The sequence below is a fragment of the Lepidochelys kempii genome, chromosome 7, assembly GCF_965140285.1.
Source record: "Lepidochelys kempii isolate rLepKem1 chromosome 7, rLepKem1.hap1, whole genome shotgun sequence".
Taxonomy (NCBI): Eukaryota; Metazoa; Chordata; order Testudines; family Cheloniidae; genus Lepidochelys; species Lepidochelys kempii.
Window position 1 is genome coordinate 120250439 of NC_136386.1, and position 23357 is coordinate 120273795.

The 23357-nt window shown below is 39.9% G+C and overlaps 1 protein-coding gene across 5 annotated transcripts in view; it reads right to left on the reverse strand.

Annotated features, from left to right (window-relative positions):
• SLK (STE20 like kinase) overlaps positions 1 to 23357 on the reverse strand; it is a 65756-nt gene that overhangs the window by 8792 nt on the left and 33607 nt on the right. For 3 of the 5 annotated variants that reach the window (XM_073354448.2, XM_073354451.1, XM_073354452.2), the window contains 10 exons: positions 23042 to 23236; positions 21731 to 21812; positions 20557 to 20685; positions 16163 to 17623; positions 14055 to 14185; positions 13609 to 13732; positions 10326 to 10505; positions 7729 to 7821; positions 882 to 1011; positions 180 to 304 (listed from right to left, as the gene is read on the reverse strand). In XM_073354448.2, coding sequence (XP_073210549.1) covers positions 180 to 304; positions 882 to 1011; positions 7729 to 7821; positions 10326 to 10505; positions 13609 to 13732; positions 14055 to 14185; positions 16163 to 17623; positions 20557 to 20685; positions 21731 to 21812; positions 23042 to 23236 — 2650 coding nt within the window. The remainder of the gene's footprint in view (positions 1 to 179; positions 305 to 881; positions 1012 to 7728; positions 7822 to 10325; positions 10506 to 13608; positions 13733 to 14054; positions 14186 to 16162; positions 17624 to 20556; positions 20686 to 21730; positions 21813 to 23041; positions 23237 to 23357) is intronic. The other 2 variants (XM_073354449.2, XM_073354450.2) reach the window with 2 other exon arrangements.

Below are 23357 nucleotides of genomic sequence, written 5' to 3' on the forward strand. Positions count from 1 at the left end.
ATGTACTGATTGAAGCAACAAAATAAAGAGAAGAGACATTTATATAGCAAGAAAGAAGCTACATTAGTTGAATGAACCAAGTTGTTGTAGACAAGTAAACTAGTAGTATAGATCACAAGACATTTTAATAAACCACTGAAGGTTGTAATATAGAGAAAAGTGACAAACTCAGCACTAACTTTTTCATGCCTCTTAAGAAGCTGGTGTCTCTGCATGAAGTACTGATCTTTGAGTTGCTGTTTGAGAAGCTGGTGTTTTTCCTGTAAATGTCGTTCTTCTAACTCCCAGATTGCAGCTTCACGAGCTGGAGGAGGAAGTTTGTTTCAGAAAGTACTACATAGTATTTTCTAATCTAATCTACACATATATATTTAAAATTACAGGGACATTTTAATTTAAAAGAAATGATAAAAACATATTTGTAAGAAGCCATTAATTCAGATATATACCACACCAACCATATCTAATAAAATGATCAATAGTTACAATTTTAATGAAGGAATAATCCAAGAAAAGTGTTACCTGGAAATGTCTTGAGTAAATTATTTTCTTTATAAAGTTATAAGCAAAATTCAAAATTATGTGACCAAAACTGTGCAAATAAATAGGTATGGCGGAGTCAGAAAAGGCAAGGTACATCTCAAAACAGAATTATTTTAACACGTTACTTTTCTGCTAGCAGAACAAAGACATTTTAAATATAGTACTGTTTCATATTAAAGATATGTTTTTAACGACAGTTTCGATTTTAACTCTGGATGTCCTTGATTTTATAAATTTAAGCCAGACTTTACTATTTCTCTAGCAGGTCTCTAAGACAAAACATTGCATATAAAACAGAAGAAAATCTAGTTTTAAAGGGGAAATTTGATTATGGATACCTCTCATAAGCTGCTGCTTGTTATTCAGGCAGTCTCGCTCAATATTGGCTAGCTCTGTTTTTTGCTGCTGGATGATTTTCTTCAGAGATGCATCCAATTCTTGTTGCTGCTTCTGCACAAATTCTTGTTCCTATTAAAAACCAGGGAAAATAGATTAATTTGCTGTACTTCTATTCATACTAAATTTTTAATGAGATTTCCAGAACAATTCTCTTTGTTCCCTTGATTAGATTGCAAACCAAACACATTTATGAAAATTTGGCCTACAATACATCTGCTATAAAATTATCCATTTTTTGGGATATCCAGTAAAAGAGAAATGGTACAGAATATTTAATTACACTTTTAGAAATGAGACAGAAAGCAATGAACTAACCAAAATCTGCAGTTCTTTCTATGATCAGAGTAAAATACAATAGGAGTTTGATTAGAAAAAATAATGTCCATCTTCTCAAATTAAATTAGCAACTGATCTGAAAGCGGGTGGAAACTGTATCTGCAGCAATACAAAAACTAAAACCTTCTATTCCCTGAACCAGCAGGAGCTACTACTGTTGCTCAAATAATGTGTCAACACCAGGGAGAGGTAACTTTATTACACCCTGGTGGTTCCTTCTGCCCAATTTAGGTGGGAAGCTTATGAAAAGAAAGCCTTGGCTCCTGACCTTGGTTGGGTAATGGTACTGTCATGCAAGATGCATGGAAGGGCTGGTATTAAGCACTACGAATAAGGAGCAGTCCTCTATGGGAAGAATTTAAAGAGGAGGAAAACATGCGGCTTATGTAACTGTGGGATCGGGGTTTGAAGATCCCTCCTACCTAGGCTCTGGGTTTTGGAAGGGCCACATAACATAACCAAACGTGACAGCAGCTGCATGGGATTGAAGAAGCCATAGAGTAGCCAATAAAGGAAAACCAACCGTGTGCTAAAAACTGAACCCAAGCACACTCAAATCCAAGTACAATAATTATTTTGTTAGCTACTCTTTATTTGGCAATGTGTAGAGTTAACAAGCCTTCATAAACTAATAGAAACAATCTGCACATAATTTATTCAAATACCTTTTAAATAAAATAATGAATTTTCATATGTGTATATTTATTTATAACACTGTGGAATAAAAACTGAGAAAGTCATATTGATATAGGCCCCAGTCCTGCAATTTGCTCCATGTGGGTAGAGCCCTGCATGGAGAGCCACTCCCTAAGGTGCGAAGGTCCTCCCATGCAGAACAAGCTGCAGGACTAGGAACCTAATTTGTAGAAATAACAAAAATATTTATTTGCAAAGTTGGAAACCCCCCGCCCCCATGTGCACACACACAAACAACCCAGAAAAACTCTGATACAATAAAGTCACATGTAGTAAAGAGTGTAACAGTCATCATTTGTTTGAGATTATTATTATTCAAAGCCTATTTGTGTGCACACTTTGCATGGCCACACTTAAGTTATTTAGTCAAAATAAAACAGACGTTACACAGTTCACTGTCACCTATCCACACTCTACAGTTGACACATCATTTTTATGTATCTACACACACACAGGCAAGCATGCACGCACACCTTTGCCTTACACAATATGACGAACTTTTATGTAAAATATGATATACATTGAGCCTACTTTCCAAAACAAGAAAACGGTATTTTAAAAATGGACCTGTGCTAGTTACATGGAAAGGGCCACAATCTCAGCATAATCGGCATTTTTAGTGGAACACAAAAAGGAACATAAGGAGAATACACACCTTAGTATAATGTTAATTTTGCCTTTAAACTTATAAGACAGATTTTCAATAAAATGTTTCCAAACTTGTTAGTGAAAGTGTCTTAGTAAAGTTGAGTTCAATAACTTAATTAAGAGTTCTGAAATAGTCACTGATATTTTTGTTGTTGAAAGTTACCTTTACAAAGTGTATATGATTTTGTTAAGCACAGACTCTGTGAAAAGCAATAAGTAAGCTTTTTACACTGTGAGTTGGACGTGTCCTTGTTTTAGTGCTCATGAATTCAGAAAATTGACATGCACGGCTTAGGGGCTATCAAAGAAGCTTTTCTGCTGCAGCAGTCCAACAAGTTTGACAATTTTTACTGCACTTGCAATATACAAATAGACAAAAAGGCCTGATTTAGCAAAGCATCTAAGCATGAAGATAGCTGTGGTCTAACTAAGGGCTTGTCTACACTTGCATTTTATAGCACTCTAACTTGCTGTCTCAGGGGTGTGAAAAATCACCCCCGAGCGCAGCAAGTTTGAGCGCTTTAAAGCGCTAGTGTGGACAGGCTCGGAGCACCGCTCCCAGCACTATTCCCTTCGTGTAGGTGGATTACCACACTCATACTTCAAAGCGCTGCCGTGGGAGCGCTCCCACAGCAGCGCTTTGAAGTTTCTCGTGTAGTCGTAGCTTAAGCCACTAGGTATTTGTGTGGAATGTAGTGTCCTGTGATATACAGGTCAGACTAGATCGGGGGGGGGGGGGGGGGGGCAAACTTTTTGGCCCGAGGGCCACATCTGGGTATGGAAATTGTATGGCGGGCCATGAATTGGGGATTGGGAGTTCTGGCTGGGGGTGCTGGTTCTGGGGTGGGGCCATAAATGAGGAGCTCAGGGTGCAAGAGGGGGCTCTAGCCTAGGAAAGGGAGTTGGGGTGGGGGGTAAGGGCTCCGGCTGGGGTTGAGGCTGCAGGAGGGTGCTCTGGGCTGGGACCAAGGGGTTTGGAGGGCAGGAGAGGGATCAGGGATGGGGCAGGGGGTTGGGGCCTGGGAGGGGGAAGGGGTACAGGCTCCAGGCAGCGCTTACCTCAAGCAACTCCCGGAAGCAGCAGCAGCATGTTCCCCCCCTTAGGCTCCTACACAGAGGCGTGGCCAGGCGGCTCTGCGCGTTGCACCATCTGCAGGCGCTGCCCCTGTGGCTCCCATTGGCCATGGTTCCCAAACAATGGGAGCTGCGGGGGCTGCGCGTGGGGCGGGGGCAGTGTGCTGAGTCCCCTTGCTGCCCCTATACATAGGAGCCGGAGGGGGGACATGCGGAGTCAAAGCATGCGCAGAGCGGGGCCAACCCCTGACCCCACTCCCCAGCTGGAGCACAGGAGTGGGGCAAGCCCCGGACCCTGCTCCCCAGTGGAATCTCCAGGGCCGGATTAAAATGTCTGAAGGGCAGGATGCGGCCCCCGAACCGTAGTTTGCCCACTGCTGGACTAGATAGTCTAATGGTCCCTTCTGGCTTTAAACTCTATGAAACTGTTCTAGAGATACTGGTCTTCTCTTACATATGCTGTGGAAAGGCTGAATGGATAGAGGACAGTAGTTAGCAAAAGCTAGCAAACAGCGAGAGGGTTAGAGCAGACATTTCTAGCATGACTGACTAAGAGCTAATATATAGTCAATGGAAAGGTTGCTGACAGCTGTGATATGAGCCAAGTTGCAAAGCTAGGAGCATTTGTTCTCATACAGGAAGAAATGAAGTTGAAGAAGGTTTCTAGAGAAGAGAGATAGGAAGACAGATGGGATGCTAGTCAAACGAGATACATGGGCTTGAGCAGCAACAACATTTTATCTTATTGATCTTTAATGTAAGATGAGTGCAGCAAATATTTCACAGAGCTCAATGGAGAAGAGATGTGAACAGTGAAATGTGGAATCAACAATCTGTTACAGGCACACTTGATAATGACTGTTGAGAGAGACCTGATTTTCCTCTCCCACAGAAGTTCAGTAAATAGTTACTAAGGCTTGTGAGTCCCATTGGACAGTGAATTGCAATTTTCACAACCATCTCTCCAGGGCTGGGTAGGTACACTGAAGTGGGTACACTTGGAGGCTATTGTGGTACCAGGGTGAATGGGATGTGCAGAAGGTGGTATAAAATTGGAAGAGGAGCAAGTTGGTGAATATCTGGGAGAATGATAGTTATGGGTATTATCAGAGGGATAGGGTCAGTGATACAGATTAAATACATAATAATGGACTGATGAGAATACAGTTTTAGAGGGTAAATAAAAGTTTATTTACTTTTCAACTGAAAGAGTAAGAAGACTGAAATATATTAGAAATACAGCTTTAGTATACTGGAATAGCTGGGGGTGCCATTGTGTAAAACATGCTGTAGGTGACTTTCAAGGTATTTTTTCATGATGTCTTACAACCCCTGGGGAAAACATTATATTAGAAGTGTGTGGTCAAGGTCAGAAAAGCAATTATGGAAGAGACTTTCCTCCCTCAATCACTTACGTATCAGTTCTGATCTGTTTATACTGGAAGTCAAAATAACAAGGGTTTTTTTTTAAAAAATGGCTAGCACAGCAAGCTAAGCTACGTATCTGAAAAACGCAAGCTCTGTCCTTTCAGCTTCATACAGTAACTACTCGATTAACGTTGTAGTTATGCTCCTGGAAAATGCGACTTTAAGCGAAACGATGTTAAGCAAATCCAATTTCCCCATAAGAATGAATGTAAATGGGGGGAGGGGAGGCTCCAGAGAGAAATTTTTTTGTCAGACAAAAGGCATTTTAAACAATTTTAAACAAGCAATTTAATACAGGCGTTAAACAGGCTGGCAGCCCCACTATCAGCTCCCCTGTCCCGCCCAGCACCTCCCACCCGCCAGCGGACCCGGCGGATCAGTGCCTTCCCCCTGCTCCCCTCACCTCCTGCCCATGGCAATCAGCTGTCTTGCGGCGTTCTGGAGGCTGGCGGGAGGAGCGGCGTGCAGCCTCCCCCCTCCCTCCTGAACGCTCCAAACCAGCTGATTGCCGCAGGCAGGAGGCAAGGGGAGCAGGGTGAAGGCGCTGATCCGCGGGGTCCGCAGGCAGGTGGGAGGCACTTGGGGAGGGCGTAGGGGAGCTGATGGGGAGATGCCAGCCGTGGACAAAGCAGGTGGCCAAATGACGTTATAGTGGAGCACTGCACAACTTTAAATGAGCATGTAATGGAGCAGGGAAGTAAGACTGAAACAACGTTAAGCGAGAGGACATTAAATGGGGAGTTACTGTACATCAATACCAGACGTCACCCGCAATAAAGACTGTGTATTGTGGTCTACCTCCTACACTATCCAACCAAACTGCCAGTGAAGATGTTCTCCACAATCTTTACCACATCACATGCAATAAACATTGTGGAGAAAAACTTCACTGGCAACTTTGTTGGCTAGTGTAGGAGGCAGACCACAACATAATTTGCTCCTTAGCAGTTACATTAGTTCTTTGTGACAGTAGTAACAAGTTTTTGTCCTACGATTTGGCAAGAAAATGATAAAAGCTTTCTCCCCACCTCCCGAAGGTAAAAATTTCACTGCACACACAACATAAAATTTAGTCACTGCATTCAATTTCTCACAGGTGCTGACGTGATAAAATCATTCAATTATTGACTACTTCTGTTTCTGAGAGAAAATTCACAATGTTTTATCCAAAGTTAATCAGTGCATCAATTTGAACTTTTAAACTATACAATTTTATAAATTTGCACTCATCAGTTTTTGGGACAATGAAATTCATCAGCACATATGAGCCAAAGAAAAAAATAGGAGTGAACACAAAGTTGAAAAAATGAGGGAAATAAACCCTTCTTGGTATTTTGGGACTTACATCCTGCATTTGTGCATTGCAGAGTGTACACGAAGACAATTGAAAAGACTGAATCATAACCTGAGCAATGCCCTGTGGATCAGAATACAATACAATACTTCCCAGGTCAAAATGTAAACAAAAACAATTCCTTTCTTTCAAAGATGGTAAACTACTATATATCAGCCATGAGAATATGAAGATTCCAAGGCTCGTGGTTTGAGCAAACATTTACAGTAGAAATGGTACTTGTACGTAACTGATCTGTTTACAGATTTGAAATCAATTTCTGTAGATGTTCTTATGCTAATAGTACTTTTTGATGACATGAAATGAGGATCTTTTAACTTAATCAACATATCTTATTATTTATCAAAGCTTTTGCTGTAGTGGAAACATATTAATCCACTGTTAGAAGTATGACAACTGGTAGTTCTAAAACTCTACTTACTATGAACTTTGCTCAGGTGTACACCCATCTTTATTTCAAGATGTACAACGAAGTTTTCAACCCATCATGCCCATAAAAATATAACATCTACTCCTCAAAGTCAAATCACAATTAACATAGTCCAATCACATCACTACTTTTTCCACTCCTGTAAACAATAATTAAATCCCACTTCAGTTATCCATCCCCAAACACTTTTTGTTCTATAACCTTGACTAGAGGTAGAATATCACATTCAAAACCTTACAAAGGAAGAACACATTTAATATTTTTTTTTGTCTTCCAGCTCTGTCAGATAATATCAATAAGGTGCAAGGTGTGGAATTATATTTGCAATCTTCTATAGTTTCATACAACTTTCCGTTTCATTTTGGTATTTAATTAAGTCAGTTTACTTTAAATGCTCTGCTGTCATGAACAGTATTCCTTAATTTTACACTTTCTATATACTTATTTTCCTCCTTTAGGCTTAATATTCTGAAAATATTTGACATTCTACTCTAACATTTATAAATTATGCAGACACACAAGATACTTATCAGCTGACAAGACAATGTAATGAGTTTTCCTGGGATGTACAAAGATATTTTTCTAATTTGAATACAACTTTCCGAATCTTAAGCTTTTTTAACATATCAATACAAGTTTGCATATCATTGATTATACACTGTACTCTATGGAAAGGGTTATGGGAGCATTTGAGGGAGCAGAGCAAATGTCAAGGGTTAGAAGTTAAATTTCAGTCACCCTAAAAAAGAAAGTGAAATGATTAAGCTGTGTGACTAATGCTGCTTTTTGGATTTTAGTAGCATGAAGCTGCTGCTGTTACCTGAGCATGCTGGGTTTGTGCAAGCTCCTCTTTCTTGCGTTTCATGAGCTCTTTTCTCAGCTCTTTTGGTGCTTTCTCCACTTCATTAAAAACCTAGTATATAAGCATGCAGAAGGTGGGGAAAATAACATTTTTTTCTCCACAGCAAGCATTTGTTGTGAACATGAGAGTGTAATTCAAGCACTAAGGTATTGGAAAGCATGCAGAGGTATTAGTTTGGTGAAAAAGGAAAAGATAGTGCATGCTCTGTACAAGTCTAAGTGCAGCCTAGAAAGGAGCCATAAACCAGTCTGATTTTACATGCAAATGTTAATGAAGTGCTCTCAGAACCAGCGATTCCTTCCTATGGATTACTATATCTCATGAATGTGTTTTCATGCAGCAACTTAAACAGCCATCGATTAAGAAAGCTGCCTGCAATAGTAATGGTCTCTTTGAACAGTACAGGAAATTTTATAAACTATTTTTATCCCCAGAGTAACGGATCTAGAACTAGTAGAAGTTTAGATGAACTTCCACTGAAAAACAGCTTTTATTGACATTGTGCTATGTCCAAATGGATACAATGTCATTTCTGTATTCTCAACCACAAATGACACTTACATAGTATGTTTTAAAATATAAAAGAGGCACATAAGCACATAAAGATAAAAGGGCTGTAAGTATTCAGTTTTAAAAAGTAAACCTTTGAAACAACCACCCCCATCCATTATTATATTCTTCAAAAACTCTGCATTACAGTTAGGCAGAAATTGTATAAAATGTGTTTCGGTATAGTGCACTTTAAAATGGTGAGATAATTTCTAAATATTATCTGATAAAGCAACTTGCTAAGAATATGATGATTTGATGATTTTGTTTAGGGGAGATTAAATATTGCCAGTTTTTAACATTACATACTCTCCATACTCTCCAATATAATATGGATAGTTTTAGAGTTCTGACTGCATTTTCCTCCAAACTATAAATCTCCTCACTGAACTATAAATAAAAAAAGTATGCCTTCAAGAACAAATGTTTATTTAATAGTGGAAGCCCCATCAGAAATCAGAGTCCAAACCACCACATGCTATTCCTGTTTCCAAGGAAGAAATTTTTTCAGATCAGTATACAGCATTAAGTTCCACCAGCTTCCCCATATGAGACCCAATCACCAGTAAAAAGAAACTCAAAAATGCAAGAAGTTCAGCAAAAGAGAAAAAAAATGATTAATACATACCAGTGTACAGTTCAAAATAAATAAAAAAATATATTTTCCTAAACATGTTCATACTATAGTGTCCTTCTGCATAAAAACTCTGATACTGCACCACAGATTTTTAGAGTAATGAATATTAATCTAATAACTACTCTTATTTTTGCATAAATTATATTCACTTATATGCAGAACTATAACTATGCAATTGGTTTAAAAATAAAATACAGCCTTCATATACAAAAAACTATATGTAAATACACAACTTTCTCATGCGCTAACACAAGCAAATTAACAGTTTAAACCAGAGGTTCTCAAACTGTGGTCCACAGACCACCAGTGGTCTGTGAGCTCCATTCAGGTGGCCCGCTGATAGTTCCCTCTAAGGTGCGCACCTGAGTGGCCACACGCAAGAGAATGGCCACCCACCTAATTAGTGGAGCTGCACAGGCGTGGCTCCACTAATTGGGTGCCTGGACCCTGGAGAAGATGCACATGTAAGGTGAGGTGGTGGCCTTGGGGGGAATAAGGGGTAGGTGGGAGGGAGCAGTGGGGTGAGAAGAGGGAGTGGGGGGAATTTGGGATGTGCAGGGCTGCAGCGGCCAGAGAAAGAGGTGACTTTCCCCAGATCCAGGGCTGCGGCTGCCGTGGAGAGACCTGCTCTCCTTCCCAGCCCCAGCTTGGGGGATGCTGTGGTGGGGGAGAGACCTGCTCTCCTTCCCAGCCCCAGCTTGGGGGATGCTGTGGTGGGGGAGAGACCTGCTCTCCTTCCCAGCCCCAGCTTGGGGGATGCTGTGGTGGGGGAGAGAGGGCACATCCATTGCATTACAAAGGTAAAACTATTGATATTAAAATATGAGTTCTGTGCTTTTATTTATAGAACAAAAAAAGTTTATTATTATTTTTTATATAGTGCTTTTATCCAAAGTGCTTTACAATAGTTAGCTAATGGTACAAACAACATTTGGAAAGATCATTAAGTGGTCTGCAGAGCCCCTCAGCAATTTTCAGGTGGGACGCGGAAAAAAAAAGTTTGAAAACCACTGGTTTAGACTTTCAGCATCATCCTTCACTCACTTGGTTTCACTATACAACTTAGATCTGCAATTAGTCATAAAACTTTTCAGCTGTCGGCTTTTTTGTTTTGTGGAATGCTATCAACCAAAATTAAAATGTATTAATTTTAAAGATTCTATGAAAGACACAAATGTGCTAATCTATCAGTGACTTCTGCGGAAGTCAATATTTCAATGGCTTGTTAGCTGTTTTGTATGCAATAAAACAAAAAAATTACAATGGCTGTGAATGGTCCCCAGAAGTCACCATGGCAGGGATAAAGGGAGTCCAACCATGCTCGCCTCTGGCCACGTCCCCTACTTTCTACATTATCTAAGAGTCTTACCTCTTTTTTCCTGTTTTTCAACATGTTCTGGAATTTGGACAATTCCTTCTCCTGTTCTGCTTTGATGCGTTTTGCTTCATCTCGTAAGCGATTTGTGTGTTCCTGTTCCAAACGTTCTATTGTCTGTTTTTGCTGCTTTTCTAGATTTTCTATCTCTTGATCATACTGCCGCTTTTTACTCTGTAAAATAATTCCATAATAAAAATAAAATAAAATAATTCATCTGATATTTTTCTAGGAAGTTAAATTCGCGACGGTTGAAAGCTCTGCAGAACTGTCCAGTCAAAGTAATGATGTTTGCTCAGCTTAACCAGGGAACTACAAATTGTGGTATACCAAATTTTGAATTTGTGATGAATGTGTATGAATGTGAACAGAGCATGCCTTGCCAGTGCTGAAAAATGCCTGGAGACCTCCTGTGGTACGAATCTTTATGCATTACACAACAGACACAATTTACTACATAAATTTTATATTCATACCTCTGGAGATGAATCATCACAGTCTAAAAATACAGGCCTCTAAAACTTGAGTTAGCAGATCTCACTTTCAGCGAATAATAGATTCCTTATCTTCAGCCAGCCATTAGAGGGCAATACGTCTCAAATCATACAAAAAGCCAGTACATTATGCTGGAAATAATTTATATGGAAGTGCATAAAATGAGACAGAGTGAGGATGGGAGGCATAGCCCAGGATACTTAGCAACTCCAGGTCAAAACATCTTGTGCGTCTAGCAGGGGGCCTGTGCTATCTATCTTACTGTAGGTATTTACAAGGTGACTATTACCTTGGCCTATGACCTGCTATGCAGGAGGCGGAGCTACTTATTTTCTTAAGGAAGATGGAGCATGTTCATGCTTCTAGGGGTAGGGGAAGTTGCCTGTGGGAAAGTGAATCTTTTTGCGTCTTCTGTTCTGGCTGCCTGCATGCCTACTTTGATGTGTTGCAAAGGAAGATTTAGATGTAGTGGGGGCAAAGCTAATCTGGTGCATATATGACAGGGCGATTCCTTTGATTCCCCACACAAGAAGCTTTTACTCCTGGGTGAATTCTGTGCCACTGCACATGCACAGTATTTATGTCTCCTGCAGATTTCTTTGCTTCCCCGCAGAAAAATGACTTTCTGACTGGGAGGCAAAGGGAAACCACAAGAACGGTCATGTGACCCTCCCCAGAAGTATGTTTTGGGTGCCCAGGGCAGCCGTCAGAGAGATAAATCACTGTGGGGCAGGAGGTGGGACTAGGGAAGACCTGGCTGGGTGGCTCCTACCCTCAGCTCAGCTGCTAATCCCTGCTGGGCTGGGGAGGACGGGACTTCCTCTTCCCCTGCATGGCATCTGGGGCTGGATCAGACCCACCTCCAGATTTCTCCCCTGGCTGCAGGCTCTGCCAATTCCCCGCCACCGCTTCCTGCGCCCATTGCTCTTCAGCTGCAGGGGGAGGGATTCCTGTACAGGGAACTGCTCCCCCACTCGCCCAACCCCTGTGCATTCAGACCTCCTCATACCCAGACCCTCCCACCAAGCCTCAGCGCCCCTCTCCTCCCCCACTCAGAACTCTCCCAATAAGCCCCACTCCCACTGCACCTGGACCACCCTGACGAGCCACCCAGATCCCCACCCCACCAAGCCCCTACCAGTTGCACCTGGATCCCCACCCCACTGAGCCCCACTCCCCCAGCATCTGGACCCCCCCACTAAATCCCCCACACCCAGACTCCTCTGCCGAGCTCTATCCTCCCCACACCCAGACTCCCCCCCCACTGCTGAGCCCCAACCACCTTCACCTGGACCCCCTGCAGAGTACCCTTACCATTGCACCCAGAACCCTCCAACAAGCCTCTGTGCATCCAGATCCTCCCCGAACTTGGATCCCCCACTGAGCCGCCTGCACCCAGATTGCCCCACAGAGAATCCTCTCATCCCACACCTGGATCCTCCCACATTAAGCCTCTCCACACTTGGATCCTGCCGTGCTAAGCTTGCTTGCCCACACAGAGGGGCAGGACCCATGTTTCTGGGGCAGGCATGGACCTTGCACTGTGTCAGGGTTCGGTGCAGGCTCACTGCTGAGTCTGTGTCCTGGGGATGGAGCTGCACAGTCATCTCCCACCTTTGTGCAGCCAGTGGCCTGTGCTCCCCAATGCCATGCTGGAGCCTCCACATTTATTTAACAAATATAATTTGCAGAACTTTAAAATATTGTGTGCAAAATTTTAGGTGCAGAATTTTAAATTTTTTGGTGCAGAATGCCCTTAGGAGTAAGCTGTGAAGGACCTGGGGACTAGAGGATGTTCATTATTGGAGTTTGAATACCTTCTGCAGTCACTCTCCTGGATCAGATGGCGCTAATAGCTGTTATTTCATTCCTCTGATGAGTCACTCAGGAACTGGGCTGAAGGAGAGCCCAGGACTGACTGGGCTCAGGCAGGCTGGAGTTGATTTGGAAAGGATCAGGGATAGGACTGAACCTGCTTGTTGCTGCTAAGGTTCCTTCTATTTGGACCAAGAAGTAGGAGAGAAATTCCTGGAGAGTCCCAGAGAAGATGATCTTTTGGGAAACCAAAGGCAGTGCCCTCAGAGGACATAGGACATGCTAGGTATTCCCTGAGGATAGGCTTTCTACCTTGCTGGTCCTCTCCTGAGATACCTCACAACTAGCTTTTCCCACACAATTAAAGCAAAAGCATCCCCCAATTTTTGGTTGTGTGAGGACTTAGCATTACCAGCAACTCCGGGCCCTAGAGCTCCTGTAGAACTTGTCATACTGCACTCCCGAAAGGGCTGACCTGCTGCTAGGGAGAGGGCTTGCATACTCTTGGGTCTCAAGTGCATGCTGCAGAGGCAGCTGAACATCGATGAATATCTCTGGCCTAGTCTTTTTGCTTTAGCCCAGACTAACCAGACATCTGGCAAAGGAAATGTTCCTCCACTTGCTAGAGACAAAAACAACTGAAGTATGTGAATGAGCAAACCAATTAATGGAGTGAGGAAGACATCCTCCCAAAAACTGGTTTTATCACCCTCTCCTGGCTGGGAGGCACTATTTCCAAGCATTTCGATTAGTTCAGGAGATCAACAAGACTACCTGTCAAAATCTCTCTAAGTAGAGAGAACAAGGACTGAATAAACATGAACACTGAACTACAGAACAGTACCCTCAGCAGAAAAAGCCTAGGCTGTTGCTACCCATGTTCACCTACTCCATCAATATGGCATCTTTTAAGAGCACTAAATAAAAAGTTGCCTTATATCATGTAGGTGCAATCAATCAAACTTACCGTCATTTCCTGTTCAAAGCGTCTGAACATCTGTTCTCGTTGTTGTAGGAGTTTATTACTGAGCTGCTGTTGAGCTCTCTGCTCTTCTTTTTGAAGAAGTCTTAGCTCCCGCAGCTCTTGACGTCTGATAACGAACAGTAGTGTTGGTGGGGCAAAAGAAGAGAGGAAGTGAATAAAGATAAAAATAATTGCAAAAAAATCAACTATTTGGGCTCAATAATACCAGTTTTAAAAAAGAAATGTAAGATTAGACTTGGATTTTTGTATCATTATTTTAAAATAAACAGTTTTTCCTTCTGCTAACAAAAAGATCTAAATTTAATCCCAATGCACTATAAAAACAAATCCCAGAGCGCTCTCGCATTAATTAAAGATTCTTCCTGTGTTATTCAGGAAGGAAAAGGAATACCAAAGGTCTCCAAAATCATTTAGAGATTTTTACTCACCGAAGAAATCTCAATTCTTCACTTTTTGAATCATTTTCTGTAACTATTTTTGAAGTTGTCACACTCACTTCTACTCCATCAACAACAAATTTGCGAGTTTTCTTTAATGTTTTCTTGTGTCTTCTAGTTTCCTGGATGAAAATGTTGTTATTCTGTGTTCAACTGAATAACACTTTTTTACATCTGAAAAATTAAATTACTGAGTTTCTAAATAGAGAGCAACTGAATAAGATACAGCAAAGTTAAACTGTCCTCAGGTTACAAGAGCTTGAAAAGTCCTCTTACCAGTGCCAAGAAGTTAAACTTTTTTTAGCCAGCAAAGGGGGAAATGAAGCTATTATTATTTCCCATAAATTAAGTTGCCATTTATCTAGACAATTTTTTAATCTTCCAATGTGAACTGATGCAGTGTTATCTTCCTGAGTCTGAAGACAGTTCTGTTGCCTTTGTTGTTCCCCACTGCTTTCCCTTGAATTCATCAAGACTAGTCATTTTCACATATGCCCCCAGGATTCTGAAAAGTGGCAGTGAAACTGAATAAAGATTTGCTGATTTCACCCTACCACTTCTGCCTGGGAAACCAATCAGCAAAAACAGAGGCACAATGGGAAAAGAGGACCCAAATTTTAGGTTAGGGGAGGAGCAACAGCAGACACCTTCCTTACAACAGGTTGGGGTAGAGCAGGAGGCTCCTGAATGGAGAAGAGGAAGAGAGAGCAAATTGTTTTCATCCCTTAACCAGGGTTTCACATTTGTCAGACACCTACAAGCCAGAAGTGGATATGAAAGAAGGAGCTCAAGAGCAGTATCCATGGACAACACCTCTAGTGGGAATCCCAATATCCTCCCCTTCAGTTACTGACAGTAGCATCTTGGGAGGGGAGTGAGAATCTCTAGAGACAATGCCTCTCTAGACCTTGGTGGCAACTCCCACCAGCCTTTTGTCCTTAGGCTTAGTCCTCTGGCCATTAAGTGTTTGGTAAATTTTTCAAGCTGTGTTCAACAACAGACCTGCTTCTAATGTGAATCAGTGAGGTGATCAAATGTCAAACATTACTGCCAGATTCCACGCCTTGACAGTGCTTCATTAACTTTCATATTTAATTAATCTATTAAATTCTCCTTTCAATTCAGCAATACCTCATGACTTAAAGTATCACGTGACTAACAAATGAATAGCCTTTTATTATTTTTTATAATTGGGAACCGGCCAATGGGAGTGCAGAGCCAGTGCTTGGGGGGGAAGGGGGAAAGAGTGCAGAGTGCAGTCCTGTGGCCCCACTGCCTTTGAGCCGGACCCGCTGCTGGCTGCTTCTGGGGCGCAGCGGGGTGTCAGAACAGGCAGGCACTAGCCTGCCTTAGCTGGGCAGCACTGCCAACAGGACTTTTAACGTCCTGGCTGGCGGTGCTGACCAGAGCGACCCAGTGCCTTATATGCCATGACCCAGTATTGGGTTGCGACCCGAACTTTGAAAAACGCTGGTCTAAATAGTCAGGACAAACAATGGGTTAGAGAGAAGATATACATGGAGAAGACTGAGATGTGGTAGGGAGAGGTTAAGTGATTTATCCAAGGTCAACAGGAATTATGTATAAAGCCAGGAATTGAACTTGAAATCTTGAGTTCTAGTCCCAAGCCTTAACCACAAGACAAATCTTCCTCTTAATCATCCTGTAGTTTTCGGCTCTTTGGAATTTCCTGTCTCAATGTATTGGTTTACATTTAGTTCACATTTTGAAGGTTATCCTCACAACTGTAATGATTAACAATTTTTTGATCTGATAGTTTAGATTTTGGATTTAGATAAATGTGTGGCAGTTTTGTTGCCATTTACAATTGCTGCCTAAACACATGTACACAGAGTTACAACATTATTCCATGTACTCCAATATTTTACTCTGAAAACAGTTTTAGATGCAACTGGTATTTGACTATTTGTGATCTTCAATTCTAGCAAAGTGGTTCCTATAAAGGTACAGATTCAATATTACGACTCTAGTTTCTGATTAGTTGATTTTCTCGGCATTATTAACTCCCCAAGGAAGTCTTAGGGTCTTACTATATAAGATTTTACATAAAAAATTATAACTAATTGTCCTACACTTACTTGTAAAGATATTGATCCAGTGTCCTTGTTTTTAGTGAGGAAGCTAGAGATGGACAAGTTCAAATCAATGCTATTATTATCAGCTGCAGAACCAGTGCCTGAATCTGTATCATTTTCCTTTAGTGTCTCAGGTTCTAGCTGCTGTAATGTTTCAGCATGGGCTTGATTACCCATTTTAACTTTTTCCTCATTTTCTTCAGCGCTAACACTAATAATGGGTACTGGAGTGAGTTCAGAATCATTAGGTTGTTCAACTGCAGGATCCTGAAGCTTGTTCTTAAGTGGTGCATCAAACGGAACTTCGGAATGCTCTGCATTTATCTGAATGTTGTTCTTCTGGGTATCCTCAGGTCCATGTGTTTCTACATTTTGGTCAGGCTCAAACACTTTACCCACACTTTCGATCTGAATTTCCTCAGTGCTATTTGTCTCATGAATATTCTCAGTCTTGCTCTGTATTGGCTTCTGGTCTATACCACCCACTTTTCCTGAATCCTTGACCTCAGTTTCCTCTGTACTGCTTGTCTTATGAACATCTTCATTTTCACTTTCTACTAATTTCTGATCTGTATCAGTCACTTTATCTCTACTTTTAATCTGAGTTTCTTCAGAGCTGCCTGTCTCGTGAACATGCTCAGTTCTACTTTCCATTAGCTTCTGGACTGTCCCGGGTATTTTATCTCCATTACTGATCTGTCTTTCATTAGTGCTGCCTGTCTCTTGAGCATTGTCAACTCCATTTTTTAGTGGCTCCTGCTCTGTGTCAGCCATTTTCTCTGCACCTTTAACCAGAGTTTCATTAGTGATGCCTGTCATCTCATCTTTCTGAACTTCTTCAGATTTACCATCATCTTTTTGCTCTGTATTTTTTTCTATCGTTGTTTCTTCATTCTTATTTTCCTGCCTCTCTGTTCTGCTTTCTTTCTCCTCTTTCTCCCCAGTCTCTTTAGATATTACTTCTGTAGTTTGAGCACTGGCATCTTCAATTTCAGGTGCTATTTTCAGTTTATTTTCATCTGTCTCTTCATTTTCTATGGCACTTCTTTCCGCTGTTTTCAGACTGTGTTTATCATTTGTTTCTAATGTTGTCACTGTATCAACTTCTTTTCTTTCTGTCTGTGATCCAGTGTCCACATTTACTACTTCTGATTTTCCAGTATTCTTTTCAACTCCTAATCTTTTCTCTGGCTCATCTTCCTCAACTAATACTGACCCATTCTGCACCTTTACAATATCTCCAGGAGTGGTATCAGACACACTGTCAATAATTTCCACATCTTTAATTGTCTTGGGTTCACTAGCAGTTTTATCATCTGGAAATATACTGATGTTCTCCTCAGCAGCATTATGTTCTGTTTTCTCAGAAACAGATTCCAGAATAGAGGCATTCTGTGAAAGTTTATCTTCTTCAGAGCTGGCAATACTAAGGTCAGAGGAGGCACGCTTGTTTGTTGGTAACTGCTAAAAAATTATTAAAAAAAAATTACTATTTTCTAATTTATGTAGAAAACAATTATACAAACATTTCTTACATAGAGAGAGAGAGATGTATATGAAAAGACACTACATGTATGTAGCTTGGTTTCCAGGAAAAATGAATTCCATAATCTCAAACTATTTGACAAGACATAACCACAGAACTATTACGTCTGTAGAAAAGCCCTTCTTCCCAGTTTACAATTGCACAAGAGCCCTTTCTCAGTCCCTGAGGGACGCTGGACATAATTTGCCTCAGCACCCACACACCTTGTAAAGTCCTCATAAACCTTTCTTCAACCACTTTACACCCTATATGGTTCTTCTGGCCACAGAGGTGGGATTCTGTGCTGCACACCTAAGAGGCACAACAAAAAATCTTGGCCTCACACCACCTTTTTGCCCTCCTGATCCTGGGCTACTCCAGGGACTGGAGAGGACCTCAGCATAAATTAAACACATCTGGGGGCACGTCTAAGTTACAGGTTTCAGAGTAACAGCCGTGTTAGTCTGTATTCGCAAAAAGAAAAGGAGTACTTGTGGCACCTTAGAGACTAACCAATTTATTTGAGCATAAGCTTTCGTGAGCTACAGCTCACTTCATCGGATGCTTACTGTGGAGAGTGTAAAAGATCTTTTTATACACACAAAGCATGAAAAAATACTTCCCCCCACCCCACTCTCCTGCTGGTAATAGCTTATCTAAAGTGATCACTCTCCTTACAATGTGTATGATAATCAAGTCGGGCCATTTCCAGCACAAATCCAGGTTTTCTCACCCCCCCAAATCTCACCTGGATTTGTGCTGGAAATGGCCCGACTTGATCATCGTACACATTGTAAGGAGAGTGATCACTTTAGATAAGCTATTACCAGCAGGAGAGTGGGGTGGGGGGAGGTATTTTTTCATGCTTTGTGTGTATAAAAAGATCTTCTACACTTTCCACAGTATGCATCTGTGGAAGTGAGCTGTAGCTCACGAAAGCTTATGTCTAAGTTACAGCAGCTTCCCCAGGCTGCCCTACGGACCACAGCATTGCCCACAAATCTGAGTGCTGCCCCAAGATGCCCCTCCTATCCCCAGTATGTTCTTTGCCAGGGCTTGTGAGGGGATACTCAGAAAGCAGTCTCATGGCTGTTTTCACAGTGCCTCTGCCAGGGAAATCCTCCCATAGCCAGAAGTAGGGCTTTCAGGGCCCTTTTACCTAGCATAATAAGGCTGGAGTGGGGATGAGGATCTCACCCCAGGGGTCCCAACTAATTAGCAGCAATACAAATGATTAAGCTTTTTGCTTTGTAGTCAACTTTGCTCCACTCACATGTGAAAAAAAAAATTTCTTTTCAACAATGGCACTACGCCTCCAGCAGGGTTATTTCCATGCCATATTTTAACTTGCAAATGTTTAAGAAGGTTGCAACATTTTCTTTGTTTTTTAAATATATACCTATATTATATTAGAATATCAGTATATAGATATATAAATTGGAAAGGTGTATTTTTTAACCTCTTCTCCCTCAAAAATGGCGGAACAATTTTTACACAAACTTCAGAAGTTCACCTTCAGGCAGAGACCAAGCATGAGAAATTTCAGTTAAAAAGGTAAAAGTTTCTAGCAGATATGAATAGATGGTAACAAGAAGTTAGAATCAAAACAATTATGTGAACATAACTCTAGCAATTGCTGTTGCTAGATTGTGAATTAATATTATTATATTTCCACAAAGACAGATACAGAAAAATATATTAATGAACCATTATCTCAAATCATAATTATTCTTTCACTCTTCAGAGTGATAATGACACATCTTTGTCTATATTTACTACTAGAACTCCATAATCTGTGAATGAAACTGTTACAATTTGCCATTAGGAGATTACAGTATATAATTTAAAATGTTATGTAAATTATGCCTAGCTACTGTATCAAATATTGGCCTGATCCTGCTCTTCCTACTGAGGCAAACCTCAATGAGAGATTTTTGCCTAAGAAAGCATGTAGTAACACACTCTTTGTGCTAAAATGCATCTAAAATAATTCTAAATATGAAAGTATTTTAGAATCTCAGTATATTGGAAGTCAAATGTGTTTTTAAATAGGATATATATAAATGCATCTATGTTAGCCACAATATATTAGCATATTATCATACTAGAGCTATGATTTCATTTCCCTTCAAGGGAGTGAATTTGACTGGCAGAAGTATCCTTATAAATCTAAAATTTCTCACAAACTAACTCTACTAAAGAGTTTGTCCTTTAGACAGATTTTTGTTTTTTTTAAACAGTCGAGTTATAAATACACAGGAAACTTAATTTATAACATAAATGTCATTACCTTCACCCATACAAGAGTTATTAGTTATAATACCAAATGCACAGTTCACTTACACATTAATACATTTACATATTTGCCTGAAAGTATATATTTGTGCATTATTTTACAAAAAGTCTTTCACTGTTTAAACCAGAGGTGGCCAAACTTACTGACCCTCCGAGCTGCAAATGGCTATCTTCAGAAGTTCGAGAGCTGGGGCGTACCTGCTGGGGCTCGGGACTTCAGCCCCATGGTAGGCGCCTGACAGGGGCTGGGGATTTAGCTCACAAGCCACAGTTTGTCCACCCCTGGTTTAAACAGCCTTCTCGCTTTACATATCCACATGTACATGCATAACCATACATGCACACAATATTCTTTATTATTCTGTCCTGAAGAAGCTTAAGATCATCTGACTTTTATAAATTCTGACCTCTGTATTTTGTACTGAAGGCATGCTATACTTGAAGAAAAAAAACAACATTCATTCTTAGTACAAATTAAAAATATTGCAAAAATAATTAGTGTGCCAGAAAATAAGTTTTTCATAGACAAAATGTAATTAAAATAAGCATCCATATATAAATTTATACTTTAACTGACCAGAGAATTTTCTGTTTCCTCCTCTTCATCTTCATCTTTACCATCTTCAACTTCTTCTGTTACTTCAGCCTTTGCCTCTGCAATTAACTCTCTGACTGGTTTATTAGAAGTGACAGTAACAAACGGATGCTTGAAAAAAAAAATTTGGCATTTAAAGTAAACAGTAATTTCATTTTTTTATAACAATGGAATAAAAGTAGCAATTCTTTTAGGGTTATATCTTGGTCTCCATTATACCCAGATATGAAAGCGATTAAGCTGAAATACTTACTCACCACCCTTTTTTATTAATGTAGATTTTTTTAAATTAGAAGTTTTAAAATCTAAAATATCAATATCTAAATCTTTATGTGGAGATTTGTTCAATAAACTCATCAAAAATACAGACAGCTCATGAAATAATTTTTTTAAAAGTTATACTGACCTTAACAACCCAAAGAACAAAAGTAGAAAGAGTTTTTAAGAGGTTGCTTTTCTTGGAAATGGTCTTCATTATTTTTTTTATTCCATGCCTGAACTTCCACCTAATACATTTTCTATTTACTATCTGGAAGTATTTAATCTAGAAAAATACAATGCTGCCTTTGGACCAAAGATTTGCGAGACAATCAATTCCTTCTGTATGTTTCCTTTAGAAAAAACAACTACCTGTCTTCATATTCTTTCTGCATAAACTATTCTCTCTCTGTTTGGTCCTGCTTCTTAAAGCCTTTCAACATATGTCAAATGTATTTTGGATACAAGTAAACATGCACTGACGTTAAACAGAATCAAATGTATCTAGTCAGATCTACTCCCGTTAACTCTTCTGCAGTGACAGCATTAGAGCAGATGGATGAGGACTAAAGCTTTTAAAACATCTGTCAGCAATCAACTGCTTATATAAACACAACTACTTTATACATTAGGGGAAGCACTGAATTAACATAAATAGGTCCACAAGAGAATTATTTACATATAAAAATTTATAAATAGTAGGCCAGATTTCCACCTGGTGTAAGCTGGTGTCTCTCCACTGACTTATACCAGCTGAGGATCTGCCCCATAATGTTAAATACAGATTAAGTATATCTAATTTTGAATTGTTCAGAACTTCACAGTAGCAGTGTCTTGCTTCTAAATAGATGTATTAAACCCAAGTACTATAACCCTGTTGGCAGCTAACTTTTCTTACCTGAAGAAGTTGAGCAGTATTCCATCTGGCATCTACATTCTTTTCCAAACATTTCCTTAGAAAATCTTTAAAATCTGAAGACCTGCAGAAGAAAACAAAGAAGTGATTGCCACTTTACCTTTACTCCTACACAAACTGCATAGTGACACATTCTTTTCAATTTCCTATTTATGACTTCATTACAATTGCTCACCATCCATTCAAAAGAAGGCAGGAGAGGCAAGAGAATGAAAAAAACCAAAACCCAAACAGTTTCTCCTTAACAGGTTACAATCACTGGTATAACTCTAATGAAATCAATAGAGTTATATCAGGGATATGAATTTAACCCAATGAGTTTTACAGTTGAAAAGCCCATGAGGTGTTGCATATTGAACTTCTGATAGCCAATCCAATAAATGTTTAAAACTGAAAGTAGCACATTGCTTACCTTGTAATCTCTCTTAATAAAGTTTTATAATCTAGACTATATTAAAAACCACTGCTTTATCTGCCACATTGTTTTGCGTAAAGTGATATGGCTTGATTCAACACCCGTTTATCCATTATTTTGCCTTGTGAAGTGCAACCTTAACCTTTCTGTTGTTCTTTTTTAGTCCCTGAGCTGCATTTTTTCAAATGAAGTTCCATTTTAAAGAAAGGTTTTATTTTATGGTTCTTGGTTTTAAAAAGAAAAGGAGTACTTGTGGCACCTTAGAGATTAACAAATTTATTTGAGCATAAGCATTTGTGAGCTACAGCTCACTTCATCGATGCATCCTAACTGCAAATTCACCTAGTAATATTTTGCACTAACCATTTGAAAACAATCTGTTGTCATGACTGAGTGGGCAACGGCATACTCTTTTCAAACAATGTATATTCTCTGTATGAAATCAAAGAGGATTCTTCAACATTTCTCTTTTTTTCCATTTTTACTTTTTTTAAAACAGATCATTGTCCTCATGCTTTTTCTTTATATCACATTTTTTTTTAAAAAGGGTAGTTAAAAATCTTTATGTACACATTTGATGTTGAATCTGAAACTTATATTTGAAAAGAACAAGCTCTATTTTCCAACACAACAATATCAAAATACTAAGATACTGTAGCCTTTTTAATATGAAAGCTTCTAGACACTGCAATAACAAAAAGTAAAGTCATGGGCCCCAATCCTCCAAGGCCACATAGAAGTACTTTATGCAAGTGAGTAGTTCAATACAGTTTAATAGGACTACTCAAGTGATTGAAGTTAAATGTGCTTACATCGCTGCAGACTCAGGGCCAATCTTCAAAACTCTTGGCAAAAAAAGTTAGCATTAAAAGACTAACCATTTTGAAGGCTGTGCCAATGTAGGTGGGTCAGATTTTGCTATTTTCAGCAACACACGCATAGGATTTAGCTCATGATGAGGTGGTTCTACTTGAGCCATTTCTATTAAAGTGATGCCCAGTGACCACACATCAGCCTTATAATCATAAGGCCTGTCTTTAGATGTCTCACACATTACCACTTCAGGAGCCATCCTGCAAAAGAGAATGGTGTATAGAATTAGAGAAAGAAGCATTATCATCTGCAGTCAAAAACATTCTAAATAGTTTACTTAATTAAAATATTAATGAAATTTAAATATTTTAAAGTAAATGG